Source organism: Magnolia sinica, chromosome 3 (assembly GCF_029962835.1).
Source record: "Magnolia sinica isolate HGM2019 chromosome 3, MsV1, whole genome shotgun sequence".
In the NCBI taxonomy this organism is placed as follows: domain Eukaryota; kingdom Viridiplantae; phylum Streptophyta; class Magnoliopsida; order Magnoliales; family Magnoliaceae; genus Magnolia; species Magnolia sinica.
This window is the reverse complement of record NC_080575.1, coordinates 46,423,724-46,448,699: the sequence shown is the minus strand read 5'-3', so window position 1 is coordinate 46,448,699 and position 24,976 is coordinate 46,423,724. Positions and strand designations below refer to the sequence as shown.

The 24,976-nt window shown below is 39.4% G+C and overlaps 2 protein-coding genes across 2 annotated transcripts in view; both read left to right on the top strand.

Annotated features, from left to right (window-relative positions):
- Positions 1-13,746, top strand: part of LOC131239891 (uncharacterized) — an 86,662-nt gene extending 72,916 nt beyond the window's left edge. The window contains exons 11-13 of the mRNA XM_058237800.1: positions 11,123-11,267; positions 11,349-11,490; positions 13,341-13,746. Of these exons, the coding sequence (XP_058093783.1) occupies positions 11,123-11,267; positions 11,349-11,407 (204 nt within the window). The 3' untranslated portion in view covers positions 11,408-11,490; positions 13,341-13,746. The remainder of the gene's footprint in view (positions 1-11,122; positions 11,268-11,348; positions 11,491-13,340) is intronic.
- Positions 13,747-14,223: 477 nt separating this feature from the next.
- LOC131239890 (uncharacterized) lies at positions 14,224-22,505 on the top strand. Its single transcript, XM_058237799.1, has 2 exons — positions 14,224-15,494; positions 20,210-22,505. Exons 1-2 carry the CDS (start codon positions 14,938-14,940, stop codon positions 20,286-20,288), a joined length of 636 nt encoding a protein of 211 aa, XP_058093782.1. The 5' UTR covers positions 14,224-14,937; the 3' UTR covers positions 20,289-22,505.
- The last annotated feature ends 2,471 nt before the right edge of the window (positions 22,506-24,976 follow it).

The window sequence follows — 24,976 nt, the reverse complement described above, 5'->3', positions numbered from 1 at the left end:
TTTATCCCAAAATGAATTTCTCAGCACCAGCTCCTCAATTCTATAGGTTACTTTCGTCAACCTCTTTTTCCATTCTACGTAATCATGAGGCGAAAAGCTCTCGTAACCCCTGTTTGTGTTTGAGAAGGCTACTTAAGGCAATATAATTTGTGGTGAACCGCGTCGCTCCGGGGCGCACTTCGCGCATTGCGGCTAATAACCATGCGTGTTTGTATACAAAGTTTGTGATGAGCCGTGCATCAGTAATTACAGTCTTCACCGACGGCCTGTCGCCGATCCCCTCCAACATGAGAGTGATGCAATGGGCTGCGCAGGGGGTCCAATGCATATGATACTTGCTCTGAATATCCTTCCCCACCTTAATAAATGCACTCCCATTATCCGTAACAAACTGTACAATATTTTTCCTCCCAACATCTTTCATGACGTTGTGCATTAATTTGTAAATGTAGTTAGAATCCTTGATCTTACTACTCGCATCTATACTCTTTAGGAACACTGCCCATCCCCTGGAATAGACCATAAAATTTATAATCGACATCTTCGTCGGTCCGGTCCAACCGTCACACATGACGGTGCAGCCGTACATCTCTCATGACTGCCGATATGAATCAACTGTCTTCATTTTTGCATGTTCATCATCCAAGTATTTCCCCATGATCTGTGCGGGTGTGGGCGGCTGCACACCCTCACCCCCACGCTGCACTTCACTTATCATATTTTTGAAGTGCGGGCTTGCTGCGGTATTTGCAGAAATTTGATCGTATACAAAAAATTTTGCTATAAATTTTTTAACTTTCTTCCTTACATCCTCTCCACTAAACATCTCCTTTATTTTCTTTTGTGTCCCTCCTACCTCTTTATACATCCTCGGATTTGAAGGTAGATCCAGCACCCGCATGCTATTACTCTTGCCCATGCCCCATATTCCTCCCCGCCTACTACCCTCCTCTGATCCACCCCTAACACTCTCCCCTGCTCCACTCCCCCCCACCACGCTCATGGATAGACCCCTCAAATCCTAGGCCTACTTGTGTCCCACCTCCTATCTTGATCCCTCTCCCACTGATCCCGTATGGACTCTTGAATTGCGCGTCTGTATTCGGGATCATCATCATTATCGAGATCCACTACATCATCCTCACCTGCATATGGTGGCCGCCCCAACTCCTCCCTAATCTCCTTCTCCCACGCATGTCGTTCATCTTTTGTCTTCACATTTTTTTTCAATATGGTCCTCATCTGTTCTCGCATATCCTGTGGGCACTTCGGGCAATCCACAACATTGCGTTACTCTCCTGCTAAATGCTCCTTTAAGCGGGTTACCCCACCACTTTTCGATACATGGCCACATAAACTACAAATACTCCCAAATCGATTATCAAGAATGGGCCGACCGTATCTCCACCTTATATCAGGTTGCCTACCTCCTCTTCCTCCTGACATATTTTATCTGTAAAATAATATTATATTAGTACTTGTTAGGGCCCACCTTGGGGCATGTGCTGTATATCCATGACACTCATCCATTTTATCAAATTATTTCAAGGAATGGTCCATAGAGCACCATCCACACATACAATTATTCATGCATGCAATGGTACCACATGTAAAGATGCTAGATACCCTAAGTGTACTAAATAAATTCTGTGGGATCACCTTCATTCATGCATTTTATCCAACCCGTTCATCCATTTCACCATATAATTTTAAGTCTTTAGCCAAAAAATGAAGCTTATTAAAAAATCAAGTGGACCACTCCAAGGCAAACGGTGTGAATTGAATGTCTACCATGAAACCCTTGTTGGGGTCACAAAATCCCCAATGCCATCCGTGGTGGGTCCAACTGATCTTTAATGGTGGCCTAACGAATTGTTTAATGGTGAAAATCATATTCTTCACTGCCATCTGTGGTGTGGTCTAGCTGATGTTTGGATATGATTCATTTGTTGGATAATGCTCTAATATGATCTCTAAAAATAGATGAACGGTGTAGATATAATAAATACATCACTTGGGGCCCATGTAACTTTGATCTCCTTTGAACCGTTCGTACAACTGGAGCTCGAGGAGCGGATTGTGTCATACCCCTGCCTGTCTCTAGCCCCGAATGGGCAGTTCTGTGGGTGGGCCCACCGTGCAGTATCTGTACATCCAAGCCGTCAATCCCTTTTGCTCATATCATTTTAAGGCTTGCACACAAAAATTAGATAGATCCAACGATTAAGTGGACCACACCAAATACCAAATAATAAGCTTGGTTGCATTTAATAACCATGTGTGTGATCCATTTTAGAGTTGAATCTACCTCATTTTTGTTTTCATGCTTAAAATAATTTGAGGAAAAGGAATGGACGGCTTAGATGAAGGGAACAAACAAAAATCAGCTTGATCCAAAACTTTAATGGCCCCCAAAATGTTTTTAATGGTCGACGCTCATTCAACATTGTTTCATGTAATGTGGTCCACTTGAGATTTGGATATCCCTCATGTTTAGTTTCACACTGTAAAATGATCTATAAAAATTAGATGGAAGGCATGGATGAAACACACATTATGGTGAGGCCCACAGAGCACTGACCACCAGCGAAAGGCTGGTGTTGCGTGGACTAGCCAATCCGTCTTTGCTGTAAATCCTCGTGCCGACTCAAAATTGGAAGAGCATTGCGTACTGAGTAAACTATGTGGGGTCCACCGTGATTTATGTATTTTATCCACTTCATCCATCCATTTTACCAGATAATTTTAGGACTTGAGCCTATAAACGAAACATATCTAAACCTCAACTGGACCACACCATGGGAAACAGTGTCAATTGAACATTTACCGTTGAAAATTTCATGGGGGCTACAGAAGTTTTGGATCAAGCTTGTATTTGTGTTTTCCCTTCATCCATGTCTGTGTGATCTTATGAACAGGTTGGATAAGAAATAAACATCACTGTGGGCCCTAGAAAGGTTTCAACGGTGGAAGTCATTATTCCAACTGTTTCCTATGGTATGGTCTACTTGATCTTTGGGTATGCTTAAATTTTGGTCTCAACCCCTAAAATAATATGGAAAAACGGATGGACAGCGTGGATAGACCATATACATTCACGGTGGGCCCAACAGAGTTTACTTAGTACGATAAGAGCGTACTGAGTAACTCGCAATCCGATTTCATCTAAATCGCTACTGAAGTGACGTCAACAAGTTACATGGGTCCCACCATGATGGATTTTTTCTATCCACATTGTCCATCCATTTGAATAGATCATTTTAGGGTGTGAGCCAAAAAATGAGTCAGATCCAGAGCTCGAGTGGACCCTACCACAGAAAACAGTGGAGAGTGACGTTCACCATTAAAAATTTCTTGAGGGCCACAAGAGATGGATGGTCAAGATGATATTTGTGTTTTCCATTATTCCATATTTTTCTAGACTGATAAATAGATTAGATCACAAATAAACATTATGATGGGCCCTCAAGAATGCTATGAGTTTCAATGGTGGGCGTCACTCTCTCCGCTTTTTTCTGTGGCGGGGTCCACTAAAGATTTAGATCGACATCGTTGTTTGTGTCATGCCTGAAAAAATTATTTCCAAATTAATGGACGGTGTGGATATGACACACACATTACCGTGGGACCCATAGAACACGGACACCACTTTATGTGATTGTACAGTGAGTAACTCACTACGCTTAGCGTACTGTGTAAACTCACGTGAGGTCCACCACGATTTATGTATTTTATCTACTCCGTCCATCCATTTTACCAGATAATTTCAGGGCTTTAGCCCAAAAATAAACCATATACAATGTTTAAATGGGCCACACCTTACAAAATAGTTGAATTGAACATCCACCGTTAAAACACCCTTTTTGGCCACAAAAGTCTTGGATGATTGGGTCAATCTTACATTGGTATTTTCCCTTCATCCACGTCTATATGATGTTATTAACGGTTTGGATGACTGATAAACATCACTGCAGGGCCAGAAAGGTTTCAACGGTGGAAATCAGTATCACCACTGTTTCCTGTGGTATGATCCATTGCCTGTCTCTAAGTTTTGGGATCAACCTCTTAATTTAGATGGGAAAACAGATGGACGGCGTGGATAGACCACATACATTAAAGATGGGCCACTGAGTTTACTGAGTACGATAAAAGTGTGCTCAGTGAACCAGCTCGTGCGCCGATCCCTATTTCACCCCTCCCGCGCCTAACTCCTTCATTTCCCCTCTCCGGCACGAGCGCTCTCCCTCTCCCTCATGCAGCGAGGGTTCCGGAGGAGGATTTCTCCTTCCGTTTCCTTAAATCCGGCCTATTTTCTCGCCGAATCTTCGAGAAATCCGCACAGGCACGCTCCAATCAGCGAAGAAAGAGAAAAATTGAAGAAAATAGCGAGAAAAATTCAAAGAAAGAGGGATACATAAACTTACCTGTCGAATGGCCCACCTCCGATCACCGCTACAGCCTACGGCTACACGTAGTCTCCGATTTCTCTTTCTCTCTCTCTTTTTTTTTCCTCATTCAAAATTTTTTTATTCTCCACAACCTACAGCATCGGCTTTTTATCGTTGAGGGTTGTTGGCTACAGTGGGACTCGTGAGTTCCCTGCAAATGCACCCATGAGTGTCTGTGACTCTCTTCGTCGATTTCCGACAATAATGGAGGCGGAAATACCGCGATATCGCATTGTTTGGGTTGTATCGACGATATATCGTGTGATATCGACGATAATATCGGCCGATATCTGAAGTTTTGGATTTTCAGTATCTTCCGGGGGTTATCGGAGGAGTTTTGTCTTGCTAGGGCACAATACCGATAATATCGGCCGATAGTATCGATATTTGAAACACTGGACAGAGGTAGTGAGCTAGAGATGGGTTTCAATGGATCTGAGAAATTGGGAGCTATTGCTGAATCTGCTGCAATGGATCTGGAGGGCCGCCGAAATTGATGTGGGCCGCTGGAATCTCGATGGGGGCCGCCGGAATCGATGGGGGCCACTGGAATCTCGATGGGGGCCGTTGGAATTGATGAGGGCTAATGGAATCTCGATTGGGGCCGCTGGAATCGATGGGGGCTGCCGTTCGTGCAGCAGATTCAGAAACCTCGCTCTGATACCATGTAAACTCAAGAATCTGGAGAATGTTTTTCTGTATTTCTTCAACCCAAAGGTGGGTTTAATTAAATAACCACTCTACAAGACTATGCAAGGAAGCTTATATAGAGCTTCTCTATACATAGTATATTACAACTAATAACCCATACACAATCCCATATACACAATATTCTCACAGACCTCATGCACTTACTAGTGATTGATGGCTCAATTGAATTTAACAGCCACACAATCACTAATTGATTCCTACTTTCCAGTCTACGTCAACTAATTTTGGTTCTTTACTAGGTGGAGAAAAAGTGTCCTCCATGGTCCCACAGCCTTTTCCCCTACATGATCCAATTTAACTGCCCGAGACCAAATAAGACATCTCTATGGACTCATGAGAAACTATTACTGAGTTGGATTATCCATTTCACTTGGATAACATGACGGGAACTGATTAAGTTGTAAGTAAAATCTGGATTGGTTACTCCTCTTGTAGACACTGACAACTTACCCAAAGTGAATCCAATAATATCATCTAAGCCTCATCACAACCAAATTGAATCCCATATGAAAAAAAAAAAAGAAACTCAAGCTCAAGCCCAACCTAGTAGATGAGCCACACTCAAGGCCTATGAACAACATCCTGAGCTAAAAAATCTGCTTCAACAGTGCCTTCGCTTTTACTGTGATACAATGAGACACTTTGGCTCACCAATCCAAAGAGCTTGAGTTGTTAGTACCTGCCAGAGAAGAGAATGGTGTTCTCACCCCTCTTGTCCATCTCATATAACACTCCACAGCCACTCTCTTCCAAGTGTTTCCCCAGTGAGCATCTTCCGCAGTTCAATTTGAGGATGCCTCTTTAAGGTCTAACCAACACAAATATGGTAGTGGGCTGTCTTCTTGAACCCTTCTCCAACCCCATCCAACCATGCAAGAGATTGCTTCCTCAACCTTACAAAACCCCTTCTCACAACAACCATGTGAGCACCCTCTTATTAATGCTTTCGACCACTTTGACCTCCTCCCCCCTTTCTTTCTGAATCCATGATTGGTCCCCTCCTTCCGTAATGAATAAAGGGTAGCCACTAGGCTAAGATTCCACAATGAAAAGCTTTGTGCTAAGCTACTTCATACCTCTGTCTCCAATAACCGATTAATTGATCAAAAAAATGATCCTCAATAGAGCATCTTCCTTATCGACACGTATTAGTGCAACTAAACTAGATGAATAAATGGTCTGCAGATTTGAAATCCTTTATACACATAACAATAAGGTGCTAGCAGTTAAAAGGAACAAGGTGCTAACAGTTGATAATCTTTGTAGGAGGGGGATGGTGTTGCCGAACGTATGTTTGATGTGCATGCAGAATTATGAGATGGTGAATCATCTTTTTCTTCATTGTCCTTTTGCTAGGGAAGTATGGGATAAATTTCATGGATAATTTGGAACATGTTGGGTTATGTCAGAGACTCAGAATCTGTAGAATGCTTTTTCCAAGCTTGTTTCAGAAGAGGAATTGGTAAAGGGAAAGCATAATGAAAGTTACCGTTGCTAGCAGGAACTTGGGCCATGTGGGAGGAAAGGAACAATAGATGCATTCGGAATCAAAGAAGAAGGGCAGTCTCTGTCTTCAAAAGAGCTTTAGCAAATGTAATGGAAGGGCGAATGGTTGTAAAGGTGTAGGGTAGTTTCCGTTTTCATCTTTCTTTTTTCTTTTTTTTTTTTGTTCTTCTGTACATTGTATTCTTTTGGCTTCAGCCTGTTATAATAAATCATCGCCTATATATATGTATATACAGTGATCAAAATATCAGTATCGCATCCTTAGGATACAGATATGTATCAGTTATCGCACGGGATGTATTGTTTGTATTGGGTAATTTATCGCACTTTTTGGGAAACATGGGGAAACATTGGGAAAATTGTTGAATTTTTCATTGAAACTTGAGGGATTATTAAAAAAGACCTTAATACACACTTTTAAATCATAACATCTCAAAAAAGAAGTGCACATAATAAGTTTCCTTTGTCTAGGGTCCTAAGCTATGTGTTGTTTGAATGAACTAATGTAGACTATATTCAAATTGAATGCATAACATTTAGAGTGAATGTGATGATCATTTTATCAAATACTGCTAAATACTTCGAAATTAGTTTCAATTGACTGTTGCTTGAAGGGAAATTTCGAGAGAAAAATTAATGTTTTAATAAATAATATTTTATTAAAAATAATTTTTATTTTTCAAATATTGACAAGGACTTCACAAATCAGCAGATCAGCTCTCATACATGCTTGATCTCATGTTTTAAGTGCAACATTGTAAGCAATTTGAGAGAAATTGGGGAAATTTCAATTTTTTCCCAATTAGACCACCTACACTCAAATTTTAAAATTAGAGCATATATGATCATTGTTTCATCAAATACTCTTAAATACTTCGAAATTAGTCTAAAAAAATTTATAACTACAAGGTGTCCCTACCCCCTTTTAAGGTGAGATTATTCCCCGCGAATGTACGCAATCACCTGCCAACCATGTGCATCGGGTAATCCACGGGGAGGGGAATCGAAATTAGTCTCAATTGATAGCTTGTTGAAGGAAAGTTTCGAATGAAGGAAAGTTTCGAAAAAAAAAAAACATGAAGAACCAATGGATATCGAAATCAAAGCTCCAACTCCATGATTTTTTATGGAAAACATGAAGAACCAATGAATTTATAACCATTTGACATTGATTTAACATAATTTCAACAAAAAAAGGGATCGAAAATTAAAAATGCTCACTGGATCGAACATGTGGGATATATCAGCACTACCTGTGTGTAGTGTTTTAAATATCGACGATATCAGCCGATATATCCCACGATATATCTTGTATCCCACCCATGCGATAAGAAACGCACAGGTAGTGCCGATATATCCCACCTATTCGATCCAGTGAGCATTTTCGATTTTTGATCCATGTTTTTGTTGTAAATCACGTTAAACTAGTGTCAAATTGTTACAAATATATGATTCTTCATATTTTCCATTAAAAATCATGGATTTGGAACTTCGATTTCGAGATTTAGGGGAGATAGGTCAAGTTGTGGAAATTTGGGAAAAATAAAAAATTCTCAATTTCTTGCAAATCAGTTGCAATCTTTGTATCCAAACACAAAATTAAACATGTATGTAACCTGATCTAGTGATTCTTCTTTTGCTTTTGAATGTATTGCTTGTGTTTCCATACATGTCTTCTTACGTTTATAAATATATGAATAAACTTTGAATATACTTACATCAATTAAGTTGGAAAGTGCATATATTAGGACCCCATACAAGGAAACTCTTATTATGTGCAATTTATTATTATTATTATTATTATTTTGTAATGTTTTGATTTCTAAGTGTGTATTGATGTCTTTTTCAACAATCCCTGAAGTTTCATTGAAAAATTTGACCAATTTCCCAACATTCCCATGTTTCCCAACAATGGCGATACATTACGTGATACAACCGATATATCCCATGCAATAACCGATATGTATCTGTATCCCAAGGGTACGATACGTTACACGATAACGATATTTAAAACATTGCTTGTGCGTTTTGTATCGCATAGGTGGGATATAAGATATATTGTGAGATATTTCAGCCAATGTCGTCGATATTTTAAACATTGTGTATACATATAACAACACTTGATGATTATCATTTCTATGCTACAAAGATGATCAATCATAAGAAATTTATCACATCTCACCAGCCACCCAAGAGCCAATATATGTGGAGGTGTAGGTAAGGACCATAGGGAGGCCATAAGGGTAGTAATGTATCATTTTGGGACATGTTTGAAACTCAATACACTGGTCAAGGCGACAATCTTTCAACCTACGAGCCAATTATTCTCCCCTGTTATCAAGATGATCTCGATTATTGTACTATATTGAGTCCTCATTATCTGTAGTTCACATATGATATGATCATTATAATAAATATTGAGTCCTATATCATTAAAGACATTCTTTGGTGGTTTAAAGTTTTTTCAGCCCTTCTTATTAACTCCAAAAAGTGTTATTCAGTGTAGCTATGGAATCGAGGATTGTGGCCAACTTGGTAAGGTTTCTTGGGTGAAATCTGGCCTCTCTGTTCTTAAAATACTTGAGGTCTGTCGGGGTCATTCCCTACTCCATTTGAGTTCTGGTAATTGAAAGGTCTGAAAAGAGGCTTGTGGCTTGGAAAAGATATTTTCTTTCCTTTGCAGGTCTCATTATGCTCATCAATTCTATGCTTGCCAATCTTCCAACATATTATCTGTTTTCTCAAATTCCCAGCAAGGATTTCCAAGAAGCTTGAGAATATGTAATTTTCTATGGGAGGGAAGAGGAAATAGCTGTAAATATCCACTTTTGATTTGGGAGGACATCCAAAAACCTAAAGATGAGGAGGGTATTGCAATTGGAAGAATTAGAGATAATAATCGGACCTTTCTATCTAATGAGGGCGAGGTTTTGGCAGCAAACAAGGAGCTTTATGGAGGAACATAATTTCTAGCAACTATGAGGAAAAGGAATAGGATAGGATTCCTATTGGAGTTAGAAACAAAAGGGACTCTTTTATGTGCAAGGATATTTCAACTTTTAGTGACATACCAAGAGGCGCAAGAAAAATCTTACTTGGTGGAGTGAGATTTAGAGTTGGCAAATGATGATAGAACCAAATTCAGGGAAGTCATGGGTCGGGATTACTGCCTTTCTGGATAGATTCCTCAACCATTCTTGCTCTCATATAGGAATATCCTTATCAAGGATTGCTAGGACATATTGGGTGAGTAGTGTGGAACTAAGAAGCCTTTTGGACTTCAAAAACTGATGTGCTTTCATAGTTGCTTTGCATTCTCAGAGGTACCTTCCTCCCCTCCAACAAGAGTGATGAAAGGATCAGTCCCCTCATCTCTTGGGACCTTTTAGCAAAGGGGTTCTTTAAGTCTCATATCCCTGCAAATCTTCCTAGGCCACTATGTATTAAAGTTTGGTACTTCGGCTCCTCATGCTGAAGTGTTTTCTTGGACAAAGAAATCCTCTCCTTCGAAAATTTAAGAAGAATGACTCTCCCAAGTGTGTGCTTTCGACAAGGAGATGGCGATCTCTGTCTGCATTGCGAGTTTTGCACTGGAAATATGTGTTCCTTCTTCATGCTTTTCGAGGTTTCGTGGATGCTTCTGAATTCTGTTAATGATTGGGTTGGTCTTTTGGTCTGTTTAGGCCAAGAGGAAAAGTTACACTTACATGTGGTCATGTGGGATATTTGACGGAGTATCCTGCTTGATTACCCATGTTAAAGAAAATTAAGTCCAATATGGTGACTTGGGCCTTGTTGCCGAGGAGTTTAATGGCATCTTTGTGGAAGACCTCTATAGAAATTTGTGGATTTTTTTTTTTATTTTTTTTAAATTTTAAATGTGTTGCTGCTGTTTAAATAAGAAATTTTTTTATAAGATGTTTCTTCTACCTTTAATTGGAACTGGAGTCCCATCAACTATTCTGATGGTATCACAACTGAGAAAAAGTTGATACAGTGAAAGAAAGATCCAACACACCTGTCATGTGATCCATGGCTTCTGAATCAATACTCACAAGGAGTGCATGGATGAGAAGATGCATGATTTGCAAAAACAAATGCACCTGTCTAAACCAAGCGAGACTTTGGGAAGAAACTTCTGTCATCTTGATTAGTTGGACGGTGAGCTATATATATATAAAATCAAGTAACTCCTTGCATATGCAGCGGATAAGATTGAGGTACTGTTACTCTAATATGGTCAGCTATAATGTGATGAACAACATTTACATGCATAAGCACAAAAACATATGCATATACATGAATCTGCATCCAAACATAGATACATAACTATGTTCATGTTGCACATTTCAGGTGTTTTGGGACACCCAAATAAAGCTGGATTTAGGAGTTGGATTTGTTTGCTTCATGCTGATTTATTCCATTACATTCTATATCGTTTTCATTTCTGTTTTTAGACTTTTCCGGAGGAGCTGTTTTCAATTCTCCGAACAGTGCATCTCTTAAGAGGACTGAGTGTTGGTCTGGGCATAAACTACTCGTGTGCCGAACAATGGAAACCTATTGCAGAAGAAGCTTTATATGCAGCTGGAAGATTAAAAGGTATGTCTCTCTCCATCTCCTATTACATTTCAAACTGCCATGTGCAGATTCTGTAACTTTCGCATTCCTGTAATGTTTCAGATAAGGATTCCAATGTACGTAAACGCGGCTTCTTAAGAAGAATATTTTGGAGAAATTGATGGGCATTGTGACTGGTAGACCTAAACGATTTGAATGTTGTTGCTTCTGTAATTGATGTACGCCCTCAACAATATTTTTGGTGGTGAGTGTTACACCATTACTATGTGTTTAGCTTTCTTCACTTATCCTATCTTACATAAGTTTAGTTGTAGGACATGTTGGGTATTTTTACTTTTGTTACTAATGGCATTATTGCAACAATTGCAAAATCACTTCAAATAAAACATAAGAGATTGGGGGACATCCAAACCCTAACATCTCTCTCTCTCTCTCTCTCCCCTTCTTCCTTCGGTTCGTGAAGGTGTGTGATGCCCTCTTTCACCTATATCCGTTGTAATGGATAAAGTAGGGTATCATACGTATGTGGCCAGGTTTTTATGGTAAGATTTGAAGAAGTTTAATATGCGTTGAATGTGGGTATGACAAGTGGTGAAGAACCAGTGTGTGCGTGTGTCAAGGTGTTGAGGCAAGAAGTGGCGTTGAACCATCGTCCGTCGGTGTTCATCGGATTCTAATATACTTGTTGGTAAGTTCAAATCAAATATTATTCTCTTAGTGATTTATTTCATTCTCCTAAACTTACGAATACAAAGAATGCAGCCAAGTAAAATATTCTGTCTCCATCGACGTCAATGAACTTCTAGATTACATTAACCAAACTCAATGAATCAAATTACCTTCAATGGGCTACATCAGTAGAGGTATTTCTCACAAGAAAAAGAAAGATGAAATATTTGACTTCCCCCAAACTTAAAGAAAGTTCATCTGAATATGAAGATATGGTGGCAGAGGATGTAAAAATTAGAGCTCTACTTTGGAATAGTATAGAGCCTTAGATCAACACAAATGTTATCTTCTCAAAACCATGAAGAAAGTATGGGAAATTTTGATAGAAATGTATTTGGGTGAAAAGAACTTAACACAAATCTTTAAGTTGTTTCAAAACATATTTACCCTACAACAAGGAGACGAGTATGACTAATACTACTCAGCTTTGAGAGAAATGTGGGAAGAATTATATGTATACTGGCCATTGACCCTTGATTATGATATTATGAGATGATAGAGAGGAATTATGTGTTGCTAAATTCCTCTCTGGACTTCGTCTTGAGTTTAAACATGTTCATGCCCAATTTCTTGGAGGTAGTGAGATTCTATCTATTACGAAGACATTTGCTTGTGTTCAACGTGTAGTTAGTGTATAGGGTTCATCTCCTTCAGATCGTTCAACTCTTGTTTCTATGTCTGGTAGAGATGATGAGGGAGTCGAGGTTGTGCACATGATGGCTGAGTTGGTGGCAGAGATTCAAGGGGAGGTAGAAATAATTAGGGAGGTCGCAGTGCAAATTTCAATAGTAGTCGTGGTCGGGGGAACTGACGTTGTACTCATTGTGGTATTAGTAATTATAGAGTTGATACATGTTGGGATCTTGTGAGCAAACTTGCTTGGGAAAGTCAAGTTCATATGGTGGCACCAAAGGTTATGCTCCTAAGCCTATTCCCTCTGTTTTTTTTTAGCTGAGTACCTTAGGTGAGACAATTACTTTGATTAAGGAGGAATATGCTAGACTTCTGAAGGATTGTTCCACTCTCACATTATCCTCCTCAATAGCTTTTGCTCAATCAAGTACAATGTCTTGCATCAAGTGATATACCCCTTGGGTCATTGATTCAGGTGTTTCTGATCATATGCCTAGTAAACAAACTGAATTGTCTCAGTTAATCAAATTGTCACCTATTTCTTCTATCACTTTAATAGAGGGTACATCAACCCATGTGTCTAGGTTGGGCACTGCTCGTCCCACCCTGTCACTTTCACTTATGTCAGTACTTTATATTCCTAAATTTCCTTTAAGTTTATTATCAGTGAATAAGCTAACCAAGTCTCTAAATTGTTCTGTCACGTTCTATCCCTCTTATTGTCAATTTCAGGATCTAAAGAAATGGAGGATGATTGGTGGAGGGTAGGAAGCAAATGAACTTTACTATCTTGATCGTGGACTAACTGAAGTAAGGAAAATCTAGAGTAACTTTACTAATCTTGATCGTGAAGTTTAATATCCCTTTTATTGTCAGGTTCGATCCCTCTTTAAGTAGTTTGAAAAGTCTAGTTCCGTCATTGTTGCATGTTTCCGAGTTACAGTGTGAAGCTTGTGAGTTAAGCAAGCACCATAGAGTGCCCATTCTTCCTCATCTTAACAAAATGGGTGATAAACCTTTTTGTTTAGTACATTCGGATATTTGGGGTCCATTTCATTTTACTAGTTTATCAACCTTCGAGTACTTCGTTATATTTGTGGATGATTACTCTAGAATGACTTGGTTATATTTGATGAAAGATAGGCGAGAGGTGTTTTCTCTCTCTCTCTCTCTCTCTCTCTCTCTCTCTCTCTAGGAATTTCATATGGAAATTGAGACAATTTCATTTTAAGGCGTGTTCTACATTCTGATAATTGTAGAGAATATATATCCAATGATTTTAATTCATGTATTTCATCTCATGGCATCATTTACCAAACATCATGTGCACATACACCGCATCAAAATAAGGTAGCCGAGCGTAAGAATCGTCACTTACTTGAAGTCGCTAGGGTATTGTTATTGAATGTGAAGCTTCCTAAAATATTTTGGAGTAATGCAATTTTAACTGCATGCTATTTTATAAATAGGATTCCTTCATCCGTCTTAGATGGAAAATCCCTTTTTTGTTTTATGTCCTAACATCCCCACTTTTTTTGTCCCACCAAAAGTATTTGGTTGTGTTTTATGCATGAAAAGTTTAAACTCAAGGTCAAGATATTCTGAAAAGTTTAAACTCAAGGTCAAGATATTCCGTATCGGTAACGGTGGCCGTAACGGTCACCACCATTACCGATATGGGTATCGGACGTTGCGTAATGACCGTTACAACCATCGTAATGGTTGGAAATTTTCTTTTGCCCGAAAAATTCTGAAAAATATCTAAAAAATCCAGAATAATGTAAATATTACAAATATGTTTTTTTTTTTTTTTCCTTGAACATGTTTATGGTAGTGTAACGGTCTACTCTTTGGTGAGAATGTTGTATCGGGCTATCTAGTGAATTTGTGAATATGATTATATGTATATAATGTTTACACATTACAATCAAGCATTAAAACTAGAAATTAGAAAAAAGTCATAAATACTACTTTTTTAATTTTTTGAAAAAAAGGCCATCGGAGCTTCTATTCGCTCAAATAACTTAAATCTATGGTTTTAATCTTGAAAACTATAGTAAGAGTGGTTGAAATCTATTATAAAATAATCTAGGAAAGTTTTTAGAATAAGAAAAGTGAAGAAGAGAGGAGAAAAATGGATTTAAATAGAAAATAAAGTGGTCGTTTTTTGACCGTTATAGGGGTAACAGTCGTTATGCCCTGTAACAGCCTTTACGATCACTGTAACGACTGATACGGTCTCAAAAAACCAATTGCCTCATTTCACCCCTGTATCGTGTAACGGTCATGGCCGTTACCTATACGTATCGGCCTTTATGGGCATATCGTAATGAATATGGAACACCTTGCTCAGGGTGATCAATTGTTATCTTTCCCAGCTATTCTCGTACTCAAAGAGGATACAAGTGTTACAATCTTATTTCTCGCAAAAGATGTGTCAGCAGATGTCACATTTTTAAAACAAACTTCGTATTTCTCCAAGGGAGGAAAATCTTTACAACTTGAAGCGAATCCCATTACTACTTTACCTGTTGTACCAAATGTTTCTATGGGTATTTTTGGAGAGATACCTTTGCAACATACAAATAAACCTTTACAAGTTTACTCTAGATGTTCCAAGCATGGAGAGGGAGTATATTTAGTCATGCCTTCTTCCAATCCTCTTGATCTGTTGACAGATCTTCACCCTTCAAAGTTTCTCTCTACATCTCCTAATGAAGGTAATTTACCTATTGCACTTAGTAAGGAAACACATTCTTATACACAACATCCTATTTCCAACGTTGTTTCATTTACTGATTTATCTCCTTCATTCCGTCAGTTTGCCTTGTTGTCGTCGTCTATGTCTATCTCTCATTCTTTCCAGGATTTTCTAAAGTATGAAAGGTGATGGGGACATCACGCGCACTCATGCTGCCCCCTACGCACGTACGCCAGAAGGAGGGCCCCACCGTCGATCTGGATCGATGACGACATCCAGGGAGGGTCTCCTTCCTTGAAGACGAAGTTTTGATTCAAAAGAGTGGGCCCGTTAGTTAAGGAAAGCCTATCATGGGATCTCATGATCGTGGCCCACTAGTCAGATTGATTTCATATTTTAGGTTTTGCTTATTAATGTTATTTAGAACATCATGGACTCTTTAGATTTCTTTGATTAGTTTTTATTTTGGTTTACTTCATCGCCAAGTAATAGTTTGCGCACATGGCGCGAGTTTTGGGGTATAAGGTTTTCTTATAAATAGGCACCCCTTGTAGCTTTTTTTTTTAAATTGATTGAAGATTAATAAAAATTTCGCGTTTTCCTACTCTCTGAGTCGTGAAGCCTAATTGGGTGCGAAGCCCTCCCTTCATCGAAGGGTTAACTACCGTAGTGCGAAGCCACATCTATCTCGATTCACCCCCATCCATCGCTATCTCTACTACTCATCTTCTACCATCCTTTATTCTCATCTCACCCCATCATATAGACTTCGAATCAATCATCTATTGCAGCAATTCTCCTCCCCATTGCAGAATTTCAGAATCTAGCCCTACAGGAAGGCTGAAACTTCGGCGGAGCACCACGCACAAATCGTACATCGGATCGAGCTGAGATTTGGGGATTTTGGAGTCCATCTCTGGCCGACCAGGGCCAAGGTGGCCTTTTTCTGAATAGCGGGCCCCACACATGTGCGGCCGAAATCACACGCATGTGCGTCTGGGCTATTGTTGTTGTCCACGCGTGCGGTACTTCTCTGCTTCGTCTCTCTCCTCTCTTTCACTCTGCTTTCACCCAAAATCCCTAAGCCTAACCCTAAATTACTCAAATCTCCAATTTTATGCCCCTTTTCTTACCCTAGGGTTTCTTGATTTGAAATTGGTGAATCCCTTGGATTAAGGACTGATTACTATGCATGTGTGGATGATTATTTCTTATGTTTGAGTATCGTTTGGTTCATAATTTTTATTGATCCAGCCCTATCATGTGTAGGCCTGGACGCGCATAGATTCCCCTTAATTGAATGTTTGGACTTTCATGTGGGATATGGAATTTGTGTAATTGTTTCTGAACTAACGTGATCTTAAGCCTGAAATCCCGCATATCATATTTAATTTTCATGTCCTGCATCAAATTTGGTATTAAAGCCTGGGGTTTTTGTAGGGGAATTCATTACATGTTTAGGGTTTGGTTGTTTATGTCCATTACGCATCAATTCTCATCATATATGGCTGTTTAGAGGTCCATAAACCCTAAAATAAGCTGCTGAAATTTTTTGTTATCTCCTTATTTGAATTATTTTAGAAATTAACTTAGTTTTCTATTTCTAGGTTTAGAAACTTTCCCATTTTTTTTTTTTTAGAAACTTTCTTAATCTGTTTTTAGAAACTAATTTCCTTTCCTTTTTCTTTTTTAGAAACTAGTTTACTTTCCTTTTTCTTTTTTCGAAACTTACTTTCTATTTTTAGAAACTTTCCTTTTTTCTTTTTCTTTAGAAACTAGGTTCTTTTTTTTATTTTTTTTTTATTTTTATTTTTTTTTTAAAAAGAAACTTTTTAATTTGTTTTTTTTAAGAAGCTTTCCTAATTTGTTTCTTTAGAAACTTTCCTAATTTTTTTTTGGAAACTTTCCTTTTTCGTTTTTAGAAACTAGGTTATTTTTCTTTAGAAACTTTCCTAATTTGTTTTTTATAGAAACTTTCCTAATTTGTTTTTCTTAGAAACTTTTCTTTTTCGTTTTTAGAAACTAGGTTGCTTTTTTTTAGAAACTTTCCTAACTTGTTTTAAAAACTTTCCTTTTCGTTTTTTGAAACTAGGTTGTTTCTTTTATTATTATTTTTTTAAAAAAAGTTCTTATATTTTGACAACTATATTGCTGAATTTTGGTTGACACCCTACACTAAACATGAAACAATTGCAAGAGTCACTAAACAAGCTGTCCCAAAAGTTGGAGTTTATGATTAAGCACTTGGAAATGGACCAATACTTAGAACAACTTGTTGTTCGCATTACCTGACTAAAGACCATCGACAAGACAAACCCCACTATTAGGATAGATGTCCCATCTCAGGCAGGTGGCCTGGTGGATAGACCAATGAATGAAGTTGGTGAAGGAATCAATTATGAGAGACATCAAGACCACTATTTTGAGGGCGTACGACATGTGCGGCCTTGTGGCTGGAGAGAGTGTACTAGACGCTAGTGTAGAATTACCCACTAAGGCCATTCTAATAATGGATGAGTTACGTGATATCTTTCCTGATGATCTACCGGATGAGTCTCCCCCTAGAAGGGATATAGAGCACACCAGAACATGGGACACTGTAATACCTACAGCCGAGTTTGTGTTTAATAGTTCTGTCGATAGGTCCACAGGTCTCAGTCCTTATGAAGTCGTTACTGTTTATAAACTTGGGAAACCTATTGATCTTGTCCCTATGTCACTGTTCCATAGGGTGTCAGAGCCTACGGAGTCTTTTGCGCATCACATTCATTCATGACATCAAGAAATCAGGCAGAAGATCACTACTAGTAATGAACATTACAAATTTTTTGCAAACCAACATAAATGTTTCAAAGAATTCAATATTGGGGACTTTGTGATAGTCCGCATCTGGCCCGAATGGTACCCTCCGAGGGCCGTTCGTAAGTTACACGTACGTAGCGCTAGACCCTTCAAAATTATAAAATGAAACGGTCTCAATGTGTATGAGGTAGATCTTCCACCTTCTATGGGAATTAGTTCCACATTCAACTTGGAAGATCTAGTTACTTTTCAGGGGACCACTAATACTTTGTTCGGCCCATCGCTTACCCGTCTTCATTCCCCATATTTGTCCCTTGAACCATGACCCCTTCCCGACCCATTTTCTCAGCCTCTACCTCCCATACCGACTCTTCCTGACCTTTCTTCCCAGCCTCTACCTCCCATACCTATCCTTCCTGACCCATTTTTCCAGCCTCTACGTCTCATACCTACTCGTCTCGACCCATTTTTCCAGCCTCTACCTCCCATACTTAACCATCCCGACCCATTTTTCCAGCCTCTATGTCTCATACCTACCCTTTCCAATCCATTTTTTCAGCCTCTACCTCCCATACCTATCCATCCCGACCCATCTTCCCAGCCTCTACTTCCCATACCTATCCTTCTCGACCCATTTTTCCAGCCTCTACCTCCCATACCTAACCTTCACACATCCAAAAAGGAAATAAAAGATATCCTAGACCATCAGATAGTTTCAACGTCAGATGACGGGTTTCAGAAGTACCTGGTTAAATGGAAGTCACACCCAACTTCAGACAGCACGTGGCTCACTGAGGATGAGCTTCAGAGACTTGATCCTGACATCCTACAGCGGTTCAGGAGTTTTATTTCGCCAGTGGTGAAATCTTCGCAGCCGGGGAGAATTGATGGGGACATCACGCGAACACGCGCACTCACGCCGCCCCCCCTACGCACGTACGCCAGAGGGAGGGCCCCACCGTCGATCTGGATCGATGACGACGTCCAGGGAGAGCCTCCTACCTAGAAGATGAAGTTTTGATTCAAAAGAGTGGGCCTGTTAGTCAAGAAAAGCCCATCATGGGATCTCATGATCGTAGCCCACTAGTCAGATTGATTTCATATTTTAGGTTTTGCTTATTAATGTTATTTAGAACATCATGGATGCTTTATATTTCTTTGATTAGTTTTTATTTTGGTTTACTTCATCGACAAGTAATAGGTTGCGCACATGGCGCGAGTTTTAGGGTATAAGGTTTTCTTATAAATAGGCACCCCTTGTAGCTTTTTTTTAATTGATTGAAGATTAATAAAAATTCGCATTTTCCTACTCTCTGAGTTGTGAAGCCTAATTGGGTGCGAAGCCCTCCCTTCATCGAAGGGTTAACTACTATGGTGCGAAGCCACATCTATCCTGATTCACCCCCATCCATCGCCATCTCTACTACCCATCTTCTACCATCCCTTCTTCTTATCTCACCCCATCATATAGACTTCGAATCAATCATCTATTGCAGCAATTCTCCTCCCCACAGCAGAATTTCAGAATCTGGCCCTACAGGAGGGCTGAAACTTCGGCGGAGCACCACACATAATTCGTACATCGGATTGAGCTGAGATTTGGGAGTTTTGGAGTCCATCCCTGGCTGGCTAGGGCCAAGGTGGCCTTTTTCTGAATAGTGGGCCCCACACACGTGCGACTGAGATCACACGCATGTGCGTTTGGGCCATTGTTGTTGTCCACGCGTGCGGTACTTCTCTGGTTCGTCTCTCTCCTCTCTTTCACTCCGCTTTCACTCAAAATCCCTAAACCTAACCCTAAATTACTCAAATATCCAATTTTATGCCCCTTTTCTTACCTTAGGGTTCCTTGATTTGAAATTGGTGAATCCCTTGGATTAGGGACTGATTACTATGCATGTGTGGATGATTATTTCGTATCTTTAAGTATCGTTTGGTTACCCTATCATGTGTAGGCCTGGACCGCATAGATTCCTCTTAATTGAATGTTTGGACTTTTATGTGGGATATGGAATTTGCGTAATTGTTTCTGAACTAACGTGATCTTAAGCCTGAAATCTCGCATATCATATTTAATTTTCATGTCCTGCATCAAAAGGTGGAAAGGAGCTATGGAAGAAGAAATAGTTGAACTGCATCAAAATCAAAATTCGATATTAGTTGATCTCTTTGCTTGAAAGCATTTTGTTGGATGCAGATGGGTGTATACAGTAAAGTATTACCCTGATGGTTCAGTTGATCAATTGAAAGTGCGGTTGGTTGCAAAGGGATATTCTCTGTCTTTACGAGTTGACTACTCAGAAAATCTCCCCAGTTGCAAATTTCAATTCAATACGTGTGATTGTGTCTATTGTTGCATATTTGGACTGGTCTCTATATCAACTTGATGTAAAAAAATGTATATCTTTATGGCAATTTGGTTGAAGAAATATATATGGAGCAATTATCTGGATTTGTTACTTAGGGGGGAGTTAGACAAGGCATGTGGCCTTAAAAAAAATAAATCAATCTATAGTTTGAAACAGTCTCCAAGAGCTTCGTTTGATAAGTTTAGTGAAGTGGTGCTTGAATTTGGTATGAAGCATAGCCAAGCAGACCATTATGTGTTTGTAAGGAAGAGTGAGGCAGGCAGTATCATGTTAGTGGTGCATGTGAATGATATTTTTATCATGAGTAGTGATCGTACATGACTTGAAAAGTCGAAGATTTCTTGAGGAAACATTTTTATACAGAGGACTTAGGTTGTCTTAGATACTTCTTAGGCATTGAAGTTGCAAGGTTTGTGTTGGGAATTAATCTGTTACAATGAAAATATGTGATGGATCTATTGGAGGAGACGGGTCTTCTAGGAGCTAAGCTCATTGAAAGTCCTATGGATACAAGTCAGAAGTTGATTTTGGAAGGAGAATTGTCTAATGATCCAGCCAAATATTGCCATCTGGTGGGAAAATAATATATTTGACCATCACTTGACCCGATACCACATAAAGTGTGGTCAGCCAGTTCATGCAAGCTCCTTGAACTCTTCATATGGAGGTGGTGTTTCATATTCTTAAGTATTTAAAGGCAGTGCTTGGTCGCCGTATCCTATATAAGGGGAATGGTCATCTTTGTGTACGGGGATATTCGGATGCAGATTAGGCAAGCTCCCCACTTGATAGGCGTTGACTACTGGCTACTGTATTTTTATAGGGGGTAACCTTGTCACTTGGAATTGTAAAAAATAAAAAACACTGGTGGCTAGTTCAATGGTTGAAGCGGAATATAGGACTATGGCTCATGCAACATGTGGACTCATGTGGTTGAAGACATTAATGGGCGAACTTGGATTTGTGGTGGATGCTCCTATGAAGCTGTACTGTGATAATTGAGCAGCTTTCCACATTGCCAACAATCATGTTTGTCGTGAGAGAACCAAACATATTGAGGTCAATTGTCACTTTATCAAGGAGAAGCTTACTAGTATGCTATTTGTCAAATCACAGGATCAACTGGCAGATATGTTTACTAAAGCTTAGTCATCCTCTCCTGGGTTACATCACTGTCAAGCTGGGCATTGGTGATATATATGCTCCAACTTGAGCGAGAGTATTATGGACCATAACTCAGCCCATTCCTGTGTGTTTAGCTCTCTTTATTTGGCCTATTTTACAAAAAGTTCAGTTGTAGGACATGTTAGTATTTTTACTTTTGTTACTAATGACATTATTGTAAATATTGCACATGGCCACTTCAAATAAAACATAAGTGGGTGGGGGACGTTATCACGTTGAACGGCCAATGGTGGACAACATAATGGCCTTATTTTCTTCAGCACATTGGCATGATTGCTCATGTTTCCTCAAGAAGAATTATTTGCTCCTTCACCCAAGGATATGAATAGTTATATTTGGTGTCTTTTATCGCAGTTTGGTACAAGTAGGTCCCACTTTTCAGTGACTGTTGATTTGATGGGTCTCACAGTGGACCAACCATGTAGGCTCCTCAATCAAAGTGTAAAAAGAAGTACAGGAATGGACTACATTCAATTGAAAATAAATGTCAAGGATTGGATGTCTAGGGTCTTCCAAAGTGGGAGATTTTGGAGGTATGGTTTGTCGGGAGTCGATCTCATTAGATCAATAGGATGGATCAATCATCAATGAATCATGGCCTTGTAGAAATGAAAATCTGATGAAACTATGGATCAATCTTCTCTTGTTTGTAATACAACTATGCGAGCATTTGTGAATGCATTTGTCACAGAATCTCTCACTGGATAGTTGAAATATTTAAGCCAATAAGTTTGTATTTCTTTGACATCCTTCATCAAAGAAAAACCATGTGCCTTCTTTCGAATCTGTCCATTGCTTAGGGTCCTTGATGTTCTATCGGATGACAGTCCTATGATTATTTCTGCGGCTATCCAATTGAACAGGAAACAGCTATAGTTGAAGTTTCCTTCTCCAGGATGAATGAATCCACCCTGCTCATTGTTTTTTTCCCAATGAGAAATGCAAAGGCAAGTTGCATGAGGAAAGACTAACATGACAAGTGATTGCACATGTGTGATTCATCAGGTGGGCTGACCATGAGCATGGATGAGACCAAATAATAGGACTGTCTACTCATCACGTGGCTCACATGTTGAACTCCGTATTTTTCTAATACTGCCTACTTGATGAGTGGACTACCCTGACTTTGAGCCAGGGAATGTTCGAGGTGGGTCCCATCTAATGAATAGCCTGGATCTCATTAATGTAGCACATCGGCATGTCCCTTGAACTGTCCCCTCAATCTTCCCTTACACATCTACTCCGCTTTCTCCTCTAGTGGATCTTGGCTGAAGCACACTCAAAGAAATGAGATATCGCCTGGGATCTCTGCCACTGACCTACGTCTCTGCATCATAGTAGGTATCTCAAATTGATATAACTTCCAGATGACTTTTGAGTGATTCACTTGTTTTGACTAACCAACCATGATAATTTCCTGTAAAGCGCAACTGGATCTCCATGATTTGGCTGAGAAAGCTGGTGTTTCTTCTTCTTCTTCTTCTTCTTCTTCTTCTTCCTTTTGTTTTGTTAATGCTTCTGAAGAATCTCTTCCTGTTTCAACAGTTTCATGTCCCCAAAATGCAAGAAACCTGCAATATATTTCAATGATCTTTGGTTTGTAGATGAAATGAAGAAAAGCAAGGGGTCGTGCTAAGGAAGCTCGCCCCGAGATGCTTGCAGGACGTGATGATCCGGACTGTTTATATGGATGAGTCAGAAACTGTTTTCCTGAACTGCTGTCTTGAACTAAACTTTGTATGGATGGTGAGATCTCCGGTGGTTGATAAATGAGATACTTTCCATGTCGTCCATCTACGGTGGGACATGGAACACTATAGATGCTTTGTACGGTGCACATTTTGCACGCATCCTTAGCATCTCTCAGGGGAAAAAGGAAGAAGTGCACGAAAGAAATGACGATCCTTCCTGCCTAAAATTGAGTTCATCTAATTTTAGTTAACAAGAACTATGAATTAGAGATCCTTTAAAAATATATATATATATATATATATATATATATATATATATATATATATATATATATATTTATTTATTTATTTATTTTTATTTGACACACGTTTGTATAAGGATCCGGGGATTTCACCACCTATGGGTACTCGAACCCTTGACCAGGTGTTGAAACTCCTGAGAGTTTACCACCGGAGCAAGAGCAAGAGTATGAATTAGAGATCTTGATCTATGGTGATTATGTATTAGGGATCTTGGTCTCTAATACATAATTACTGTTAACTAAAATTGATAAACTCATTTGTAGGTGTCCAAACAGTCTTTTGGTAATTGTAAGCTCTGATGCTTTGAGGGTTGTCAATGGGTTGGGTTTGGGTGGGGTCTTATAGGCGCCCATACTTGGGCTATCTAGGTTCAGGTCTTGATGGGTCTAGGTCCCTTTGGGTCTGGATCTAGTTCTTGATACTCGAGCTCAGATCATATCGGGTTCATGTATTCGTTGGGTACCCCTCGGCGGGTCTTTGGATCTAGGTTTCTAGTTGGGTTTGGGAAAAATAATAGCATTTACATGGTTGGGGTCACCTGATGGATGGATTAGATTGCACCTGTGCAACTTTTAAATGTGTATAGCATAAATGGGCTCTCTTACATCTGTGTGGCTTAGAAAACCTAATTTTGATGCTAAAATCATCAGTGTGTGTGTGTGCGCACCCACGCTTGCACTAGACCGGTGGTGCACTTTCACTCTCGTTGGTGTTTCTTTTTCTTTTTTTTTTAATGGTCCGGGTGATTTTGACTCTGGTATGGTTTAGACTTGGAGTTGCTACTAGCCAATGATCTCAGAATCTATGGTCAGCTAGATACCATAAGCCCACAATGGCTAAGGGAATCGAAGACTTCCCTGACTTGCGCGACTCATGTGATTGTTCTATGTTCGGAAATTTGGCATACGGGCCTAGATGATGGAGAAGTGAAGGGGTTAGGCATCCTTCTTCGCCCGCACTCACCAATGGTTTCTACGTAGTTGGATTTGGGGAATTTTGGGGATTATTCAGTTTTAGAAAGATGAAATTAAAGCAACCCTACTATGATCATGACCATGGAGACGAAGCACTCGAAATTGACCATGATTGATGAGATAATTATTGTAAAGACTAAAAAGAAAAATACTAGGATATATAAAATTGAAATATTGTAACTAGAAATCAAAATGGATTGCAGCATGCCGAGAGATGAGAGAAGTGAGAAACCCGACACTTTTGGTGATAGAAATGATTAGATATCTTAAGTTCCACCTCTATTCCACTCGATCTGATCCATTGGGAAGGCTCGAGCCAATGTGATGTTGGGTTGGATGGCTT

What these genes read in the sequence shown, in the direction of transcription:
- LOC131239890 (XM_058237799.1), top strand. Translation starts at nt 14,938, where the DNA reads ATGAATATGGAACACCTTGCTCAGGGTGATCAATTGTTATCTTTCCCA. An exon ending in GATTTTCTAAAGTATGAAAG is followed by an intron (nt 15,495 to 20,209) that starts GTGATGGGGACA and finishes CTGCATCAAAAG; the next exon opens with GTGGAAAGGAGCTATGGAAG.